The sequence below is a fragment of the Martes martes genome (assembly GCF_963455335.1).
Source record: "Martes martes genome assembly, chromosome: X".
Classification (NCBI taxonomy): Eukaryota; Metazoa; Chordata; class Mammalia; order Carnivora; family Mustelidae; genus Martes; species Martes martes.
In genome coordinates, this window is record NC_137897.1 from 119,745,236 (window position 1) to 119,767,527 (window position 22,292).

A 22,292-nucleotide genomic window follows, 5' to 3' on the forward strand; every position below is an offset into this window, starting at 1 on the left:
AGGTCACTCCTGCGTGGCGAGAGCTCTGTCATAAAACCTACCCGGTGATCCCCCACCACTGCACCCAGAGGCAAGGCATGCAGGATGACTGGTGGGTCAGGGGTTTGGGAATGGGTAGCAGTCAGATATGTTTCAGAACGCAGATTCAGCCACGGCATTTTCAAATCACCTCTCGCCAGTCACCGCAAAACTCAAAAACCAAACAACAACAAAAATCCCAAACAAACTCTTGGGCACACGCTCATCCAAGAGAAACGCAGATTTCGCATTTTTGCACAGAGAAGAAGAGGGCCTACTGGGTGCCTAAAGGCGCGGATTTGTGCCCTGCCCCCGGCGGCCAGATTCCCCTCCCAGCCGCCCCAACCCCGCCCTGCCGCCCTCACTCGCCCCCCCACCAGCGCCGCGCGCGGCCCGGCACCGCCCCTACCAGTGTCTGAAGCTGGCCAGGGTAGGACTGCAGAGGCCTGAAGGGGCGGGGGGCCTCGGGGAGCGCAGGCTGCGGGCGGAGGCAGCAGCGCGCGCCTTTTTGTGGGGCTCCCGGCCCCTGCTGGATTGGTTCGGTCAGCGTTGCCGTCGGAGTGGGCGGAGCCAGCCGGGCGCAGGGCTTGGAGTCCAGTCGCAGGCAGGAGCGGCCGCAGACGGAGCGCACTTGGCGGCTGCCGGGCGCGCTCTGGGGCCGCTGCGTCGGGCAGAGCTGCTGGGGGGCTGCTCCTCCTGGGCTCTGGGCTCCAGCTCGGCCCCCGCGTTCCCTGCTTCCCATACCCTCGCTAGTGGCTCTTTAGAGACTCCCAGCGACCCCCCAGCTCCCTCTCGCCCCGCACTCCGCCTCATCCCATCCCTTTCCCCCTGCCGTCTCTCGCGCCTTCTGGCCCGGAGCTGCGCGGCCATGGGCATCAGAGGGATGCTGCGAGCCGCCGTGCTCCTGCTACTCATCAGGACCTGGCTCGCGGAGGGCCACGACCCCAGTCCTACCCCAGAATTCCACTTCGAGCTCTCCCCTACCGTGCCCGAAGTCGTCCTGAACCTCTTCAACTGGTAAGCGGGTACCGCCAGCCTGGGCATGGCGGCGACTGGGACGCGCGGGCGGCCTCGGGCCTCTTGGACGGAGCGGGCTGGGGTAACTTGAACCGGGTTTGCTGAGCCCTGGCGCTTGGGTCCTGCCTGCCGGTCCCTGGAGGGGGACGGGGTAGGAGTGGGGGTGGCCGATCGAAATAGAGCTCTGTGCTAAAGGCCACCTGTTAGCGCGGCGCCTCGTACAGCCCCGCACGTACCCAAACTGCAGTCCCGGGGGTGGGGGGAGGACGGTGCCCTGGGCAGGTTTTCCCGGTCACATCCATTGGCACCCGCGGGGTTGGGGTGGTAGCGGCACAGGGTGATAAACAAGTCACAAAACAGAGAGAGTATACAGACACCTGTTTGAGTCAGGATTTTAGTCTGTTCCCTGAAACGCGTGCGTATGTTTGTGTGTGTGTTGAGCGGTGAGAGACCTTTTCGAACGTCGCAGATAGAAATTATTGACTCGACCTCGTCGGAGCCCAGACAGTGCGATCAGTGGCTGCATAACCGTATAGCTGTGTGGCCTGAGATGGTGTGCTTTTGTACTTACTCCTGTGAAAACATTTGAAGATTCAGTGGTTCTTTTCTGTGTTTGATTTCAAGTTTGGATCTGCAAATATCTGAAGAGATGTTAAACAAACAGTCAGACTTTACATGTAGATCAGACAAAAATGTGTATTTGCAGGAGCTCCGGATCCTGAGCACTGTGGTATGGGTATTGAGTGGTACTAAACAGGCGGGAATGTGTTGTTTTAATTCGAGAATAATACATGTGTACACTTTGGAATGATGCAAAATAAAATTTTGTCATTAAAGATGATTAGAAATAATTTTTAAATGACAAACCAGAAATGAACATGTATTCCGAAAAAAGGGGAGGGGGGACGTAGTCTGGCAAGGTTCCAGCAGACAGCTCTGCAATGTCCTCCACCGGACATACCAGACTGCGCTAGTGAACTAACTCTCTCTCTCTCTGTCTTACACACACACACACACACACACACACACACTGTGATTTGGAGGGACCGATGTTCATTCCCTGGTCAATGCGTCAAAGATCCTAAGAGTCATAGTGAAGCCCAGGGCCTGTTCTCATTCGCAAACCCCTTTTGGAGAAAAGACCCCCACTGAATGTCTAGGTGAATTGGATGAGCTTCAGAGAATTCTAGAAAGGCCAGCTCTCTGCAGGGCTGAGCTGCATGCACTTACATGGGCTCACCCAAAACACGTCTAGGCTGGAAGCATATGCTTAGCCAGAGAGATGTTTCTTCCCAGAATACATGTCTTTTTGAGGGCAGCCCTTGGACTCCAAAAATCTAAAATGGTTTGATTTGGTTGGGGTCTTTAATCTCTGCTACATGGGCAAGGCTCTGTCTGCCACATGTGCCCTTTGTCAAGTCTTCAAAAGCAGAGTTGTATACGCACAACATTTACATAGACGTGAGAACAAAATACCCAGTCCTAGCTTATGTAGGGAAATGTACCTGAGCTGGAGAATGTAAATTGGCTGCCTCAGCTGGGGGGGGGGGGCACTGAGGGTAGAAGATGACCTTTCCTGAGGCCATCGGGTGCCCCTGGAAGGAGCCCCAGCAACCTGGAAAGCCGCATCCAGGCTGATGGCAAGATGGAGCTTCTTACGGGGATGAAGTGACACATTTATCTCAGGCCTTGAACCTGCCCATTCCCTCCCCTCTCCACTTCCCCTACAGTCTCCCCTCCTCATGCCCCCCTCCCCAATCCTGCCTGGTAACAAGTATCCAGTCTTTGAGCCCCATTCTCTGGATAAAAGCGGAAGGGGGGAGGGGAAAAGAGTGCGTCACGCTGTGCTTCTGGCTGACTCATTGTGGGGAGGGAGAGGAGCAGGGAGAGACGGGTACATGTGTGACTGTACATGTCGGCATGTGTGCAGGAGGAAAGAAGGCTCCAGCACGTTGACACCTGGGGTGTTCTTTGTTGTTTGCTCCCTGAGAAGTAATGTGGCATTTACTGATGACTTCTCTGTTTCAGCAAAAATTGTGCAAACGAAGCTGTGGTTCACAAGATTTTGGACAGGGTGCTGTCGAAATATGATGTCCGTCTGAGGCCAAATTTTGGAGGTAAGCCACGTCGAGATACTAGAATCCTTTGTGTTAGGTGGAATAGAGCTGAGACAGATGCAACGAGACAACCGCACTCGGGATGCTGATCAGTGGCACTCCGCAGACTCAACACTTTTCCTCTACGGACCCCGCCTTCCTACCTCTGCGGAAAAGCTGCCTCAGAGCACTTCCATGCCCCCAACCCGCAGACCTTTTGCTTTGTCCCCAGCAATTTCCCACTTCTTTGCCTTGTCTCGAAAGAGGCCCTTATGCCCCCTCCCTTAGAACAGCCTGCAGCGCACTCCCCCTCCCCGGTGTGGCTGGAGAAGCAGGAAGCCAGGATGGGCTCATCTATGGTGGGGAGTGGCGGGACACATTCGGCTACTCGATCACACCTTCTTTGCACCTTGGACACTTGCGAAGTGATTAGCTAGTTCAGCTCGTTCAAAACTAAGGGCCTGGCCTTCTCCGTCCAGTTTACTGTTCCCTCTGGCGTCCAGGGCACTTCCACCTCTGCCGCGCCTTCCCAAAGCCTCCGGCTCCCACCAAGTTCAGTTCATTTAACACACTGCAGCAGTGTGATCTTTATAAATCCAGCCTGAACCCCTCACGAACTTTTGATGGCATTATTGAGCTGCCTTAGCCTGGCACTCAGACCTCAAGCACAGAGATGAGAAATGAGAAGGACACTGACCCAGGAAGCCCATCTGGGCTCAGTCACACAGCGTTAAGGGACAGGCAGTCTGCTCCAACCCCACAGAACAGGAGGAGCGTTCTTTGGCCCAGCGGCCACCCACCCGAGAAACCTAGACCGAGGACAGACAAAAGGAAGGGAGGGTGTACTAAGTAGAAGTTAGTCACATTTCAGCTCAAAGGAAAAGGAAACAGAGAAAGAACTAAAAATCAGAGTGGCTACGTTGGGGAAAGCACTCCACTTCCTGCCGGTGGTAGAACTGGACACTGACTCTAAAGGGTTAATGAATGCTCTTTGTTAATGAATTCACATTTGTACATATGAATAGAGGTCTTTTGAACGCGCAGTGCCTCCACCCTGAAGGGCCCACAGCCGGGGAGCGGGGAGCGGGAGCGGGGAGCGCTGCAGCGTAGCCCAGCGGTGTGGGGCGCTGAGATTTGCCTGGAGAGGCCCCTGGAAAACCAAAGCCCCAGGCTCTGGAAGTGGGACACTTAACTGCTGTCGCCTTTGCCGTGTGGCTCCCTCCGAGGGGAGCTCCCTCTGGGGTCCAAGGTGAGTGTGCGCTGCGCATTAGGAAGCTGGAGCAGAGAGGGCGGAAGGAAGGCTCTTTCAGCGTGGGTTTTGGAGCTGGTTTTGGAGCTGCCGCGCCAAGCTCCGGTGGCCGTCGAGGGAGTAGCTACTCCGCTTTCTCCTTTCCTCCTTTTCCCCTTTCTCAACAAAGGCTGACCAACAGCCATGCAAGTGCACCCAGCACACCCTTCCCACTGTTTCACGTTGCCTTCTCAGCAGGCATCCAGGGCCAGGGGGAGGGAGCAGAGGCAAGGACCAGCCGCTGGGGATTATCGGGTGTGGCCCGGTATCTCCAAGGGACCTCACCACCATCTTCAGAGCTAACTCAGATTGGTTTGCACCGGATGCCTAACCTCCTAAATTACACTAAGCTTTCTGGTCCTGTAGACCTGGGGCATATGAGAAAAGATGGGTCCTCATGAAGGGGGGAGAGCAAGGCCAGTGCAGGACCTTCTACATTTAGAAAGAAGAAGACACTGCGCGCTCTGTCTAGAACTGTCCTCTGCGCTGGGTGGCGAGGAGGCGGGGCACGGAATGCCAATCAGTGGGACACTGGATCAGCGGTTTCAGTGTTGGGGTAACCCAGGACTCCCTTTAATGCCTCCCACTGGACACAGAATCAAATTCTCCTCTGTTGAAGTGAAATAGAGATTCAAGGACACACACACACATACAGAGGCTTCTCCTAACTGTGCTCAGTTTGGATGGGTCAGTAATGAGGCTGTGGGAGCCTTATTGCTCCTTGAGAGCAAGAGGAGGAAGACCAGCTGCTTCTTTCTGGGCAAGAGAAGTGGGAGTCCACAGCGTTGCCAAAGTTAGATCCTCGAGGACTTCACCTAGTTCAGCACCTGGCATGGCAGAGGCGTAGAGTGAAGGAATGAGTGGGACAGCCTCATCATTCCTTCATTTATCTCTTCTTCCTCTGGAACTCTGATGGCTGCTAAGGAGGAAAGGACTTGTGGTAGCAAACTTTCTAAGGGGCAAGAAGTGGTTAACCCCTTTCTGCCTTCCTGAGCCCGTCAGGAGGGATAACAATGGGATGTGAGACTGATGCCATCACCCCGGACATAGCACTTAGACAACTTACCTGGAGATTTCTTGTTCCCTTCCATAGGATACCTTGGCGAAACTCTCATAAGGTGTCCCCGCTAGATTGGTAAATTGGAAAACAGTCCCAGGTCTCCTTCCTCCGGGCTACATCCCCAGGCCAGGACTCATGGCTTGGTGAGGGCAAAGGGGGCTGCATTTCAGCTCCCACACACTCCTTCCACTGAGGGCCCTTGGACAAGGCTATGTCCTGGCCCTTTAGGGTTCGAGTCCCCCAGGACTCCACTATACCTGAGTAGCACAAAGTCTGACCCAAGAGTGAGGCGGGGGCAGGGATGGCTGCATGGCCCCTCTAGGACTTGTTGCCTGCTTAACACACTTTCTACCCTCTAAAGGCTATGATAAAGAACTACATTTCTAGGGGCACCTGGGTGGGTCAGTCAGTTAAGCCTCTGCCTTCGGCTCAGGCCATGATCCCAGGGTTCTGGGATCGAGCCCCGCATCAGGCTCCCTGCTTGACGGGAAGCCTGCTTCTCCCTCTCCCACTCCCTCTGCTTGTGTTTCGTCTCTTGCTGTCTCTCCCTCTCTGTCAAATAAATAAATACATAATTATAAAAAATTTATAAATATTTTAAATATTATAAAATATTTATAATATATATTAATTATAATTATAAAATATATAAAATATAAAATAAATACATAATTATAAAATATTCTTTTTTTAAAAAAAGAACTACATTTCTAGAAACCTCTGTCACTACATGCATTGCTGGGAATCATTCACAGTACCCCGAAGTGCTAGAGTCTGGGCTGTGCTGGAGTCTGGGCTATGCCCTTGCGGAGAGGCACATTTACTTCGCAGCGGCCATTCATATGCTGATCCCGATGACTTGTCACTGCTTGAAACCCTGGGAGAGGAAGAACGCTTTTCCATCTTCACAGCTCCACTTCTGGACTGTCAGCCTGCAGGGAAGCCAGTGGGCTGAAACTGCAAGGGTCACGCATGTTCCCATAGCAGCGCTGTGGCGCAGTACATACAGAATGATGTCTTACCTGTGGGGCTAGGTGAAGACAGCTTTTAGCCAATAGGAAACAACAAAAAAGTGTTTTTCCACAGCACCTTATAGTTTACTACATATTTTCATTATTACATTTGAGAGGGCAGTGCTGACACCTAGGACCGAAAAACAAAGTCAGGAAACAGAAAAACATTCAGACAGACATTCGGTGACACTCGCATATTAACATACACAGACACCGTCACATGTGCACTCATAGGAACGAACTCACAAGTTCGTTCACTGAGAAATTCAGTATACACACTTACCTGCACTCACATGCCCCTGCTCACACATTTATACATGCTTACACATCTGTGTACATACGAACATGTGTATGCATGCACATACACACATGAACGTGTTCTCGCAAACACACTCAAAAATGTATTCACGCACAGGGGCACCTGGGTGGCTCGGATAGCTAAGGGTCTGACTTCCACTCAGGTCATGATCTTACGGTCCTGGGATCAGGCTTCCTGCTCAGCGGGGAGTCTGCTTGTCCCTCTGCTCCTCCCCGTGACTCGTGCTCTCTCTCTCGAGTAAATAAATGAAATCTTTTAACATACTCACATGCTTCTGCTCCCACATTCACTTATACTCACACACAGACATGCTCACATATGCAAACACACTGCCAGGTTCACTCACATACATACAAATATCCACACACGTGCTTGGATGTCCACACACATGAACATACATATTAACATGTTCACACATTCACTCATACATATAAATTACTCATATTCACCCACATGCCTAAAAATGCTTACCCATATACACTGATATGCACATGCTCATACATGCACACTCACGTGACTGCATGCAAACAGGCTAATGCGTTCACTCACATAGGAGCTTGCTCACACAAACATGTCCACCTGTTTAGCAGTTCACAGAAACATGCTCACACATGAACAGGCTCACACATTAACACACATACACATCCACGTGCACAAATGCACTCACACATTAACATGCTCATGTATTCCCGCATACCTGCACAGGACACATTAACGTACGTGAATATGCTCGTGGATTCACTTGTACCTCAGCATGGTCACACATTCAATTCCATGCAAACACACCCATGTACACGCATGTTTAATCACACACAAACATGCTCACACATCTACTCAAACACAGAAAGATGCTTACACCTTTGTTTCAGGTGTACAAATACAATCAGACACCCACATATGTAAGTGTGATGAGTGAGTATGTAAGCGTGATCACTAATCACATTTATAACTTGCATACATACAAGTAGGGTCACACACACAAACTTTCACATATTCACATAATGAACATGCTCACTCACACTGACTGTAAGTCGCACACTCAAACTTTCACTTATGTTCCCATTCACTCACACACTTTCATTTACACATTCCCTCACACATGCACTTAACATGCTCACACACAGACTTACACATGAGTATGCTCATACACATGGACACACAGACACATCCATTCAGTACACAAACGTACATACACTCGTGTAAAAGCATCTTCGACGCACAAACATGAAAGTGCATTCACTCACATGTGGACATGCTTACAAGTACATGCACAGGGAAACAGGAAACACATTTACTCCCACACAAACATGCTCACATACATGAAAACACCAATTCACTCACACACATATGAATATACTCATGTTAACAGGCTCACATACAAATTTGCTCACACACACAAAATCACAAATACATACATGCTCACACATTCACTTGCACATGAACACATTCATACACTCACTTCCACTCACCAACCTGCCTACGTGCTTGCCTGTGCTTACACACTTACTCATATTCAAACACAAAAGCATGCTTATGCATTCACTCACATGTGAACACACAAATTCACTTCTATGCATGGACATGCTCAGACATTCCTGTGCACATTAACAAGCTTACATACACTCACACACTCACAAATTCACTCACTCAAAGTTGCACACAAGCATACATGTTCGTTTGCATCTGAACACACATTCACTCCCACACAACATGCCTACATGCATGAACGTGCTTACACATTTACTCCCATGCAACACAAGCACACAGACATGCTCATGCATTCTCACACACAGACATGCATACTCTCATGTGCACACTGACACATTCACCTGCACGTGAACACAATCACACATTCACTTGTGCATGTGAATATACTGACATACACTCATGTACACAACACACACATTCATTCACACAAAGACGCATACTAGCTCACAGATGGACATACTCAAATGCACTCATGCAAGTATGCTCCTGGCACAAATATTACCTCTTGTTTTTGAGCTCATCGCTCTTGAGTTTTTAATCACAAAATCATTTAGAAAAAGAGTACTTCATCCCCTTATTTTCTCTTTATTTCACCCGGACCCCTTCCTTTCATCATATCATGGGCCAGGCCCTGCTGTAAGTGGTTGGCCTGCATTTATCATGAGATCAGTGCTGTCCTTATTCTGATTTTACCCATGAGGAAACTTAGGCTCAGTCAGTTTAGGTAACTTTTGTAATGTTTATTTAAATTCCAGTTAGCTAATGTACACTGTCATAAGAGTTTCAGGTGTACAGTGAACTGATTGAACAATTCCATACATCACCGGGTTCTCATCACAAGTGCTCTCCTTAATCCCCATCGCCTGTCTCACCCATCCCCCACCCCTCCCCTCTGGTGACAGTCAGTTCATTCTCTAGAGTTACCAGTGTTTCTTGGTTTGCCTCTCTTCCCTACCCCCTCCACTTTCGTTGTTTTGCTTCTTAAATTCCACGTATGAGTGAAATCCTATGGTATTTGTCTTTCTCTGACTTATTTTGGTTAGCGTAATACCCTCTAGTTCCATCCATGTCGTTGCAAATGGCGAGATTTCATTCTTTTTCATGGCTGGGTAATATTCCATCACATCTTCTGCATCCATTCATCAGTCTATAGACACTTGGGCTGTTCCCATAGTTTGGGTACTATAGATAATGCTGCTATATAAATATCAATATCAAGGTGCGTGTGTCCCTTCAAATTAGTATTTTTGTATTTTGGGTAAATATGGAGTAGTGCCATTACTGGATCATAGGGTAGCTCTATCTGTAACCTTCTGAGGAACCTCAGCCATTCTGGAAAACACTATGGAAGCTAGCTAACTTATTCAAGGTCACACAGCTAGTAAGTGTCAAAATGGGGTCCAAACCCAGGCAGTCTGGCTCCTGAGTCCATACTTTATCATACCCTGCATGTAATAGTGTCTTCCTGTGTTGCAGGTGCCCCTGTGCCCGTGGGAATATCTATGTATGTCTCCAGTATTGAGCAGATCTCAGAAATGACTATGGTAAGTATGCCAGCTTCAGCCGTGGGCCTGGGAGCAGGGAACATGTGGCAAGGAGCAGACCCATAAGCCAACTCCGACTGTCCTGACTTGCAACAGAGCCACATAGATGAACATGGTAGGTTTTGGAAACTACAGCCACATGCAACAAAAAAATAAATCAATCCAAATGAGTTCTAAACCTAAAGGTTAAAGGCTTATGAAGGTTTTAAAAGAGAATATAGAATACCGTCTTTGTGCCTTTGTGGTAAGACTTCTTTAAAAAGTCGTAGAAAACAGAAGCCATAAAAATAAATAATTTCAACTTTATTAAAATTCCCTATAGGGGCACTTGGGTGGTTCAGTCAGTTAAATATCTGCCTTCAGTTCAGGTCATGACCTCAGGGTCCTGGGATGGAGCCCCACCTCGGGCTCCCTGCTGAATCTGCTTCTCCCTCTCCCTCTGCCCCTCCCCACCTCTCTCTCTGTCTCTGTCTCTGTCTGTCTCTCTCTCTCTCTCCCTCTAATAAATAAATAAAATCTTTTAAAAAATTCTAACTAGCCAAAACTTCAAGAACTTCTGTTTAGCAAAACAGACAAATAAAACCAGTATAACAACTGTAAAAGGATAAGTCAGAGTGGACTGAGATATACGCAACACAAAGAAGTGCTATTGAAAATGTTTGTTTGTTTGTTTGTTTGTTTATCTATCAGAGAGAGAAAGAACACAAGCAGGGGGACCAGCAGGCAGAAGGAGAAGCGGACTCCCTGCTGAGCAGGCAGCCCGATGCGGGGCTCGATCCCAGGACCCTGGGATCATGACCTGAGCCAAAGGCAGACGCTTAACCCACTGAGCCACCCAGGCATCCCAATAAGAATATTTTTAAAACAATAAAAAAATGATTAGAGAATTTGAACAGGAACTTCACTTTTGTGAAGAAAACCAAGTAGCAGATGAACATGTGAAAGTGTGTTTGACTTTATTATTAATCACTGAAATGCAAAATAAGATCAGAGCAAGAATCCATTCCATACATACCAGATGGGCAAAAGTCAAAAGTCAGACAGTAGCAGTGCTGGCCAGGCAGGAGCACTGGGAACTCTCATTTGCCCTTGCTGAGGGGGTAAAGTGGAACTTTCATGTCATTATTTTTATTTCATGTTGACTTTGGTGTAATACATAATATATTCACATGAGACAATGTTCTCTCCAGTGCGACTAAGCAAATTTTAATTACAGACATCAACATGAAGGAATCTCACAAATACAATTTTGAGTGAAAGAAACCAATTATGAATACATGCATATGATTCCATTTGGAAGAAAAATTTAAAAATAGGTCCAAGTAGGCAGTATGTTTCCTAGAAATACATACATAGACAATAAAACTAACCAAAAGCAACAGAGCTATTCTCATTAAAATCTAAGATAATGGATACTGCTGGGAGGTAGGTGTGGAGAGTATGTTCTGGAAGAAACACATTGAAACTTGAAAGTTGTTGGTAATATTTCATTTCTTAACCTGGATTGTAATTGCATGAAGCTCAGATTATTCTTCACATTTAACACTCTTACATGTTCCAGTACTCATCTATATTTGGGATGTGTTTTGTACACCTGCACGCGCGCACACACACACACACACACACACACACTTTGAGGATGGACAGCCTCACAACCTCATTTACGTCTGGGAGTTACCTTTCTCTCCTCAGGACTATACGATCACAATGTTTTTTCATCAAACCTGGAAAGATCCACGTTTAGCATACCATGAGACCAACCTGAACTTGACCCTGGACTATCGGATGCTGGAGAAGTTGTGGGTCCCTGACTGCTACTTTCTAAATAGCAAGGATGGTTTTGTGCATGACATAACTGTGGAAAATCGCGTGTTTCAGCTTCACCCAGATGGAACAGTGCGGTATGGCATGCGGTGAGTTTTCCCCTGGCACGCTTCCTTCTCCCCACTGAGTAGCCCATGAATGCACGTAAGGGACACACTAAGGAGCCCGTTGGTGTCTTGCAACTGCCCCCTCACTCATCCTACCCAGCAGTCAAAGTGAAACCTTCAGAGTTTTCCACAGCCATCCTTGGCTGTCCTGTCCCCACACCTTGGCCATCCTTCAGTCCCTAACTTAAATGCCTTCTTTGTCAAGAAACCCTCCTTGATTTTCTCAATTCGAACAACTCTCCCTCCACCTTGGCATGGCGTGCATTCTGTTATGTATCTTTGTTTCTTTTCTCTTCCATGACGCAGTGGTCATCGGTCGTTGGTCGTGTCTGCATCAGGCAGGGACCCGGGGTGTGCAATGTATGTCTGTCGAGTAAGGCTCTGTACACACAGGAGGCACACGTGCTGGAAATCCTCACTGGCTTATTTAGAGCCCAGCGTATGGTCCCTGAGTCTCCCCTCGCAGCATCATCTCTTACAAACTATCATTAAGACAAGCACGAGAGATGAGTGCAGCGCAGAAAATTGCTATAAGAGGTAGTTGCACCAGGGCTCAGCCCCCATCTCTGAGTCTCTCTTTCTCTGGGGTGCTCCCGCTCCAACCCTTGGTTTCTCTCTTCCTTCTCCGTGGTCCGAGGTGCTAGAGTGAGAAACCAACAAAGCTGCATGGAGGACCCATGGAAGGGTCACGCACGCACGCACGCACGGACACACCCTACCCAGTGTACAAAATGGAAATGACTTCGAGGGTTGAAAGGGACTGGGCCCGGTCTCCCTTCTGCCGCTTCTGCGGCTCCTCCAAGGTCCTTCCTCAGACTCTTCTCACAGACACACCACACGGCCACTCGAAGCCCCCGCCCAACACTCCACAGCCCGCCTTAGATACGCGAATACCTCCTACCCACTTACGCCTAGTGCTGTCATTTTGCACAGCCCCGGTGGCCCGTGCGCACAGAGACGAGAGCGCTGCCGAGCAGCCCCCGCGGCCGAAGTCGGGCCCGGGCTACAGCTCCCATCCGTACGCGCACACCACGTACGGGCACTCCACGTTGCACCGGGCAGCTCGGCGGCTTCAGGGCAGCGCCGTTTCCTATTGACAGCCAAGAAAGGCCGCTTTCTGTCTCTCTGTTCCGTGTCCTCAAGGGCCCTTCCCATCCTGCTGCCCTGAGGTTTCCGGTCAGACCTCTTGGTGTCTCTGTCACATACGCATTCCCTCTCTTCGCGTACACGGCTGTGAGCCAGCTTTCCTCGAGGAGGAAGGAAAGGAAGAGGAAAAAGAGGGAAAGAAAAACGTGAGGGAGGGAGGAAAGGAGGACCCAGCTCTAGCGTCAGCAGTTTGGGAACGTGTTAGGTGGGTCGGTACCTGGAGTATGTCTCGGTTTTCTCAGGAATGGTTGCTTTCGCGGGCTTGACTCGCCTTTCCCTTCCTTTTGCTTTCCCTCTGCAGACTTACCACCACGGCAGCCTGTTCCCTGGATCTGCAGAAATTCCCTCTGGACAAGCAGACCTGCACGCTGGAAGTGGAGAGCTGTACGTCTGTCTTCCGACGCCCCTCCTTTTCTACTTGAAGTTACTGTCCTCCAGAAACCAAAGGCAGAGTAGACAGTGACAGGGAGGGCATTACCTCCCCTACTCCCTCCCTCCGCATTCTCTCTCTCTTCGATAGATGAACAGACAGACAGAAGTACATACGTCGCATCTGGGAGAAGGTGGCCTTTCATGTGTGAATAGTCAGTGCCACGGAGAAATTACAGCGTGCTGTGGGGAAACCATGTACAAGCTAGCGGATAGGAACACATCTGTTTGCTCTGTTTTCTTTCCTGGCTAAGAAACTCCAAAGGGAGAATTCCCTTTCCAAGTGCCCCCCTCCTTTGCGCTCGGACTCAGAAAACCTCAAAGGTGCCCCCAAAGTGCAAGCCCTGACCAGCCTTGGGTTTCCACAGCCTGCGCTGGTGTGAAATCTGCCTATGCCTGCTTTCTCAGACTGACTCTCTTTCTTTCCCTCTCCCAGATGGCTACACGGTTGAAGACATTGTGTTATACTGGGAAGGCGAGGGGAATGCCATCCAGGGGACTGAGCAGCTGCACATTCCTCAGTTCAATTTCCTGGGAAAGACTATGTCTAGCAAAGAGGTGCTTTTCTACACAGGTGGGTCTGATCTTCTCTTCCATTTCTTCTCTCTTTTGTATCCTGGAACACTCCTGGACATCTGTCTGCCTCTGACCTCTACACTGTGTGCTGCCTCCTCTCCTATTTCCTTCCAGCTCTAGACACCTTCCAAAACCCCCTTTCAAGTGAGAAAATGGGTGTGGAAGCCCTTGGCCAAACTTGACGCTTTACAGGTGTAAAAGGTTCATGCTCTTCCTGATAAAACCAGGCCTCCTCTCTTGAGCCAGCCTCTGCCCCTCCCTCTGTTTGTCACTTCGAAATATTCCCTATACCTCCTATTTCAAAACTCCAGTTGACATGAAACAAGTGAAGAAGGAAGGAGGAGAAAACAAATCTGCCATGCCATATGGGCCTACAGACATGCCACTGTCACTGGCCTTAAGGTGGCGAATAGGGTCAGATTGGCAGGCTGCCCAGGCTGGAATACTAGGGGCTTCCCCTCCTCTATCCAGTACTTCACCCTGAAAATCCCCTCAGCCCTACGATGCTAACACCAGTATGTCTCCTTGCCAGGTTCCTATGTGCGCCTGATACTGAGGTTCCTGGTCCAGAGGGAAGTCACCAGCTACCTTGTGCAGATCTACTGGCCTACTGTTCTCACCACTGTTGTCTCTTGGATATCGTTTTGGATGAACTATGAATCTTCCGCAGCCAGGGTGACAGTTGGTAGGTCCTCTCCTCATCCCAGGGAGGAACCTGGATCATCTTGCTCAGAAAAAAAGTCAGGAGTAAGAGAGGAATACTTGAGGTGGCATGTGACTGCACAGGCAAGGAAGCATTTATCCAGGGGCTTAGCCCAGCAGAGAGACTGATATTACAGACAAGTGTGGGGAAAAAAAAAAAAAAATCAGGGCTGGGATCTTGGTATGTCAGATCCAAAGCATTAGAATGTATTATTTGCTGGATACATGAATGGACAGGGCACAAATTTAGATCAGAAATGCGATACAGCAAACTTTGATTAAGCACATATCAAAATGCCCATCAAAATGGCAGTAGGACTTCCAGAGAAGTCCTAACCCTCAATGAGTAATCTAGCGGAATGCTGGGATAGATACTGTGAGATGCCAAAGGAGGAAATGACCCAGATCTTGTTGGCTAAAACTGCCCCAGAAAAGTCTTGTTCAAACTGGGTTTTCAAGACTTGTAGGAAGCAGAGGCATAAGACTTGTCATTCACTAAAACATGAAATTGCTATTAAAAGACACAGTGGGGGGTGCCTGGGTGGCTCAGTTGGTTAAGCCACTGCCTTCAGCTTAGGTCGTGGTCCCAGGGTCCTGGGATTGAGCCCCGCATCAGCTCCCTGCTCGGCGGGAAGCCTGCTTCTCCCTCTGCCTCTCCGCCTGCTTGTGTCCCCCCTCTCGCTGTGCCTCTGTCAAATGAATAAATAAAAATCTTAAAAAAAAAAAAAGACACAGGGGCCCTAAGAGGGGACTGAGTCACAGCATGCCTGGGATAGGAGCTGTGGGGAAATAGGGGGAGTTGCAGAGAGAGAGGAGGGGTGACTTGGAAAGACCTTGCAATTCCAGTTTAAGCAGTTAGAACGTCATGTCCAAGCAATGGGGAGAACCAGAGGTTTTGAACAGTACCAGGGCAGGGCCTACGGAATCAGCTCCAAAGTTTATCTGGTCCCAGTGGGCCCCACATCCAGGTCTGGTTTTTTCTTCACCATCTATGGGGCAGAGTCCTTTAGGAGCACATGTTGGACTAAACCTTTGATACTTGTGTAATATTTTAAGGACTCACAGACCTTTCTGAGGGACATGATCTAAAAGAAAGCCTATGCGCTGGAGGGCAAAAGAGCCTGGAGGTGTAAGTCACTGTGAAACCATGGCTGGAGACTTTGGACTTGATCCTAAGTGCAATGAGAAAAATCACAGAATCATCAAAGCACAGGCTGGGTGTAAAGCTGGGGAGAAAGAGCAAAGAGAGCACTTGAGCAAAGTCCCCAGGCCTAGAGAGCTGAAGGCCTTTGGCTGCGGGCTCTCCCAGCCCCAGAGACGATGGTTGCTCCCTTCCTGTAGGATATGGGCCCCATGGCTTGCCAAGAACTTCAGCCACCTGAGGAGGCTAACCCTGTGCCATGTTCTTTATAGGTCTGACGTCAATGCTCATCCTGAATGCCATCAACTCACATCTGCGGGATAAACTCCCCCAAGTGGCCTGTATTAAGGCTATCGACATCTATATGGTCGTATGCTTCTTCTTCGTGTTCCTGTCCATGCTGGAGTATGTCTCCATCAACTATCTTTTCTATAGCCAAGGAGGGTCCAGGCGCAACCAAAGGCGACGCAGAAGAGCCCGAAGAGTCATGGCCCGCTACCGCTACCAGGAAGTGATGCTGCAGGTTTGGCTCTCTGACCAACAGTCCGCTTTCCCTGATTAGGGATTAGGCACCTTCTTAAGCCTAAACTTAGCCCCTGACCCTTTCGCATTTCGTAGTTCCTTTAATCCTCGCACAGCACACACTCACACACACAGACACACACATCAGATAACAAAGAAATAGAACACTTTACCGTCACTCCTTTATAGGTCAAATCATTGTCGCAAGGTCACAAGGCAGTAAGTGGCAGAACTAGATCTTCCCAGACCCTTTGACTTCAAATCCAGTCCACTTAGCAGACTTTCAAGGGCAGGTGATGGGGCAGAGGGAAGAGGAGCCCAGAGAGGCTGAAAGGAAGAGAAGGACGCCAGAGGAGCCGGCCTGGCCCTCCTTCCTTTGCCCTTTCAATTGCCAAAGCCATGCTGAGCCTTTTGTCGCTGGCGGTACATCACCGCCCAGCGGCACCCGCTTCCTTCACAGGAAGCCCAGCCACACCTGCCTGAGGAGGCTTGGCTCCATCCACCACATAGCACTGCCGAGAGAGCAGCTGCCCCAGGGAGACACAGGCTGGGCAGCCTCCGAGGCTTTCTCTTACATGCTAACAGCCTCTTGGTCCTGTTCTCCAGCCCTTCGCACGCCGGAGATGCCGGGAAGAGATGATTCTGTCAGTGGAAGAGATCACCAGTCACATTGCGAGTGCTGACGAGGAAAGCCCTCTCCCTCTTCCTCCCTCCCCACCGCCGGTGCTTATTCATGTAGGATATGACCCTCCCGAAGTCAGAAGTCTATCTACTGTCTCCCTGAAGGGTGACCAGATTAGCATAGAAGATGAAACTGGCTCTCTTTCCTCCAGACCAGTGCAGGCCTGCCTGGCAAGCCTAGAAAGCCTCAGCTCTTTGATCTCCATCCCAGGGCAGGCCCCACTGGCCACCTCAGAAAGCCTTAGCTCACTATCTTCTCTCTCGGAGCAGGCCTGGACGGGCTCTAGGGAAAGCCTGAGTGATCTCCCCTCCACCTCAGAGCAGGCCATGCACAGCTATGACTTTCACTGTAGTGGTTCTGAGACTGATGACAGTGTCATTCGTCCTGAAATCCACAACCGTGCTGACGCCCGTGGCCATGCTGATACCCGTGACCCAGAAGTCCCCAAAGAGAACTTGAGCTCAGATGAGAGTCATGGCCATGGCCCTAGGGGGAGGCATCTGCTTGTCTATGGCCACAGGTGTGTGCAGGAAGTAAGCTACAGCCTTGAGGAGATCCGTAGCAACCTTGAGGAGATCCGTAGCAACCTTGAGGAGATCCGTAGCTTGCCTGATGACATCAGAGTTGAGTGCGGCTACCTTGACCTTGAGAAGCAACTTAGGCGTGATCTTGATAGTACCTGGAGCCTTAATGTTGATGGGTTCCCAGGCTTTGACCAAGACAAGGACAGTAACTCAGAGTCTGATGACAGTCGCCCCCTGAGTCCTAGGTGCTCCTTCAGCGAAGCGTTCTCCTCCAAGCTCTTTGACCCTGACTATGTCCCTCAGGTCGACAAGTGGTCCCGGGTCCTCTTCCCTCTTGCCTTTGTGGTGTTCAACATTGTCTACTGGGCATATCATATCTATTAGTTCCATAGTTCCGGGTCCCAAGGTTCCTCCTGATTCCATTTTGCCTTCTTTTCTTGGTTCACTTTATTTTGTGATTCTTTGGACAGTTGAATCAGTTCCGCCTTTCTCTTTATAAACATGAGGTGGGAAGTAGTTGAAAAGGATATGTTCTAGCTGGAAGGGAAGGCACTGAGGAGGAGCTGGAGGTATCGCAGCACACTGATTTTCCTTTTCTGCTCGAGGACTATCACCTTTTCAAAGACTTCTAATATCTGTGAAGCACAGAAAAGCCCCTGGAAATGCTTGGAGGACAAAGCCAGGATGGGAGACAGAGGAAGGATCCAAGCCCTATGCGTAAACATTTCTGGGCGTTTTTCTGCCCCACCCCCGGCTCCATGATGTGTTGAATTTCCTTTTACATTACTTGTTTTCTTCTATTTTTCCCTCCTAGGAATTGAGTCCTTGCTCACCCCCTGATTAAGGTTTCACCAGAGAAAGTCAAGCTAGGTTGAGCAGGGGTGCACAGGGGGAGCACTAGCCATCGTGTGAAAGTGCAGGGGGCTGGCTCTAGGTAACTTGGGGAGATCGGAAAGTGCCTCTTCTGCACTGAGTGAGATGGCAAAGTGAGAGATCATGTTTCCAGCAGGAGCTTGCAGGGGGTGATGAGGTCAAGTTGGAGATTCCCAGATTGAACTGGCATCTCTGGAGGGACTGGGACTTCTCTTGTCTATATTTCTGCTTGACGATGTTTGATAATACAGACTGGGGACTGGGTACGTCTGTCCAGGTCGGATGCTGACTTGATCACTAGTCCCAGAGCAAACACTTGCTGAAAGACGACTAGGGTCGGGAAATTCCGACTTGCTGTTTCATTCCGTGGTCTAGAACAGCAGATGAACAATTGTTGTGAATCTCTGTAGTAATCCTGTGTGTCAAGTGCATAGCAGATGTCAACAAGCTCACCGACCCATCATATTGTCACGGCCTCACAGGAGCCCAGTGAGCCAGGGAAGGCAAAGCACGTTGTCCCCACTCTTCCGAGGGGAAAAAATGGAGCTTATGTCTCATGCTTAAGGATGGTAAGTGGTAGAGGTAGTAGGGTAGGAAGTGGTAGAACCACACCACTTGTTCTCCTTTCTCTTTATCCTCTGAACTCTCGCAACTGAAGTGCTCCCCTTTCTCCTCCCCTCTTTACAAATGGGGGCGCTCCATCAGGTTAGCTAATTTGCTAGGCACCAGATCTCATTCTATAGCACGTGGAACTTCTCCGCAGGAAGTGGCCCATGACCGGCCAGTGAGTATGAACCAAGCACATGAAACATGGGCACTGCCCACCCAGGGGGCCACTAAGGGAAATAGAAAGTAGCCTGCGCTCCCTTTCCTAGCAGCTCCACCTCGTTAATGGAGGCCATGGGGGAACAAGACTTGCCGAGCACTCAGCCTGTGTTTCTCCTTCCTGCCTAGGCAGCCTCTCCCGCAGCCCCTCAGCCACCTATCCTTTTAACTGTGTGTCCGTGTTTGTGTTTCTGTGTATAGCTGAGCGCGTGTGTGCGTCACAGTAATTCTGTATGTACATACACCCAATTGAGAAGCTGTACAGTTCTATGTATAGTAATGTAAATATATATCGGTGTGTATAAGACTGTATATATAACAACCCCTATGAAAGAGTGTATGTGTGTGGACGCACATGGGTATATGCTGTGTGTGTATGGGAGCATGATTCGAATGAGTGTGAAAGGAAAAACACCCAAAAGCATATGTGTTTTCCTGTTGGTGGCTCTTCTAGAACCATCCAAATTCCTTTGGCCTGTTCCCACATTAGTGGGGGGTGCGTATTTGGCCGGGCTGGTTAACTGACTGTTTCTTTCCAACTTCCTTTTCCAGGGAGCAGTGTCTCCCGGTCCCCATCCACTCCTCTCCTCCTCTCTCCACGCATCTGTGCTGTCTCCTGGACAGAAGACACAGGAGAAGTGAAGGTAGTCCCAGAAAGTGACAATTTAGTGCTTTGAGATAGGAAGCGTTTGAACAGGGGATAAGCTGGGAGTGCAGAGCATGTTGCTTTGTCCTGAAACGACAGGTTTGAGTAACAAAGGCAGGGTTTGGGTGCGGGGGAGCAGTGCCTTGAAGATGCATTAAGCACAGATATATGATGTAGATAATGGGTGGGGAAAGCTAAAGAACTGGAGAGGGACTTGTATATAGCCTTGAGAACTCATGTCCATGTCTGCATGGACAGTAGGGCTGGGCCCTTTGGGGGCCAGGAGCACTGTAGTAACCCATCCTGCATCATGGGACGGCCTTGGATTTGGGGTCCACAGAAAGATAGCGTCAGAGGGGTGAGAGGATTGACCAGGGAGAGAGGTGCAAAGGAGCCCCAGGGGCTGACTGCCTAGATCAGCCCAGTTTGACATCTCTTCTTTTCTATACACACAGCATACAAATACAGCCTCCTGCACATACACACCCACAGACACCTACGCAGTCACACATACACGTAAAGACATGTGGGCACTCACCCTCAGCACCAAACAGAGGTATACACACACATGTACACACTCACAGCCACATATATATTCACATGCACAATCACACATGTGTGCACGCACACACACACACACAAATACTCAAAAGACAGCTAAAAATAAAAAAGTTGCCACTGGAGTATCTAAGATCTCTTTTTGGAAGCCTCTCACAGAAAGATCCAGGTTGGGAGAAGAGAAATGACCCCACATCTGAGGCTCCCATCATGGCTATTGGAAGACTTGCTTCCTGGAGAAAAGCATTGGATGATTTATTGGGATTTGGGTTTCCAGAACCCTGGAGGGCCTTTGAGCCCTGTGGGAAATGAGCGGTTTATTTGGGGTGATGTCATACAGAGAGATTGGAGCCGTGGGGACCGCAAAGTAGGTTTGAAGATGTGTCTCACGGCAATGCACGGGAAGGCTTCAAGCCCAGAAGAGAGGCAGAGAGGCCAGTTGTAAATATCTCTGTACATTCATGTAGCTAGATAAAAATATTTATACCTTAAAAAGAACATCTTGCCCTCAAGTGCTGCAATGAAAACAGTTGAACTCGACTACAACTCACACTGTGTGAGGTTATGTGTCAAAGTGAGGTGGAGGTTTGGCAATGATACCTTTGCAGAAGTTTGAACCTTCTGAGTTTGTCACGGACTGGGTCATTTTAGCCTGGAAATTGCCAGATCTCCCCTTATTGTGTTCCGTGTGTGTTCTGTCATCAGCGTCATTGTTAACCCCATCCTCAGCCAGCTGCCTACATCCCACCCCACTCCTCACCTCACACCAAGTAACTCCGGAAGTGCAGAGCCTTTCTCAGGCCCAGCCAATCGGAGGGTGCTTGGGGGCGAGATAGTTTGGAGCTCCGGCAAAAGGAAAGGTCTTGTTGAGTCTGGAATGGAGCAACCCCCACTTCAGTTTTCCACCTATCTTTCCTCTTTCTCACATGGGCTATCCCATTAACTTTGCCTCTAGAATTCCTTCACCACCACTACCCTATTGTAAGGACGTGTGCCTTTGCAGAGAGAACGGATGATCTGTTGGGTCTTACTGGAGCTTGTAAAATGTATTCTTACAATCTGTGTCATCTTGTTAATAGCAAGGCTGTAATGTCTTTGCATATTTAGAACTGAGCTTTGCTGAGACTGTGGCCATTCCTAATGAGGTTTCTTCTGTACATTAAAGAACTAACCCTTTGAGCTATTAACTAATGAACGCATTTGCTAAGCTATCAACCTGCATCGTACCTTGCCATGGTGTTGAGCATCAAAGGAAATCGTGACTTGCTCTATTGAAAGTGCAGTGTGTTTGTGTTTGTTGTGTAGTGTCCTGTGATCAATACGAAATCTCTATTATCAGTGTTGGGTTTTCAGGGTAGGGAGGGGGGGGTGTTACAGTGTCTCTCTGATATATTTCAGTTATAAAATAGCCCCAATTGGTCAAGGTCACCTCTGTTAATTCAACGTGTGTGAGACTTTGTACCCACTCTATCTTGCCGGACTGTATCCCTGGAGTCAGGAGTCATCAGCAGTGTCATCAGCCCGAGTGTAGTGAAACTGGCTGTGGTGCCTGACTTTGGGCAGTGCCAGAGAGTTCTTCAGATAGGCAAGGCAGTGCCATTCTGAAGCAGATGAACTACAGTAAAACCACAAACATGGAGGTCTTCAAGGAAACCAAGAGAGGAGGAGGACTGAGACCCATGTGTCTTACTGGCCTGACCTGCAGAAGGGTGCGGAACAGCAGAGATCCCCCCGAAGACCCAATTCCCTCTTTGTCCTCATTAAATGTACATGTTTGCATGAAAAAGACCTTGACCAGTCCAGACTTCAAAGAAGGAAAACATGAAGAAACATAACATTATGCTTCTGAAAAGTACGCTGAAATAAAGGTTTGTAAATAGCCAAAAGGAGAAAA

At 49.2% G+C, this 22,292-nt stretch overlaps 1 protein-coding gene across 1 annotated transcript; it reads left to right on the forward strand.

The window, feature by feature from the left end:
• Window positions 1-886: 886 nt before the first annotated feature.
• Window positions 887-17,880, forward strand: GABRQ (gamma-aminobutyric acid type A receptor subunit theta; the record flags this gene model as incomplete). The annotated part of the gene is made up of 9 exons (XM_080795592.1): window positions 887-1,035; window positions 3,064-3,152; window positions 9,776-9,843; window positions 11,536-11,756; window positions 13,222-13,304; window positions 13,786-13,923; window positions 14,458-14,610; window positions 16,041-16,279; window positions 16,897-17,880. The coding sequence occupies 9 exons, from the start codon at window positions 887-889 to the stop codon at window positions 17,878-17,880; spliced, it is 2,124 nt and encodes a 707-aa protein (XP_080651718.1).
• Between the last annotated feature and the right edge of the window lie 4,412 nt (window positions 17,881-22,292).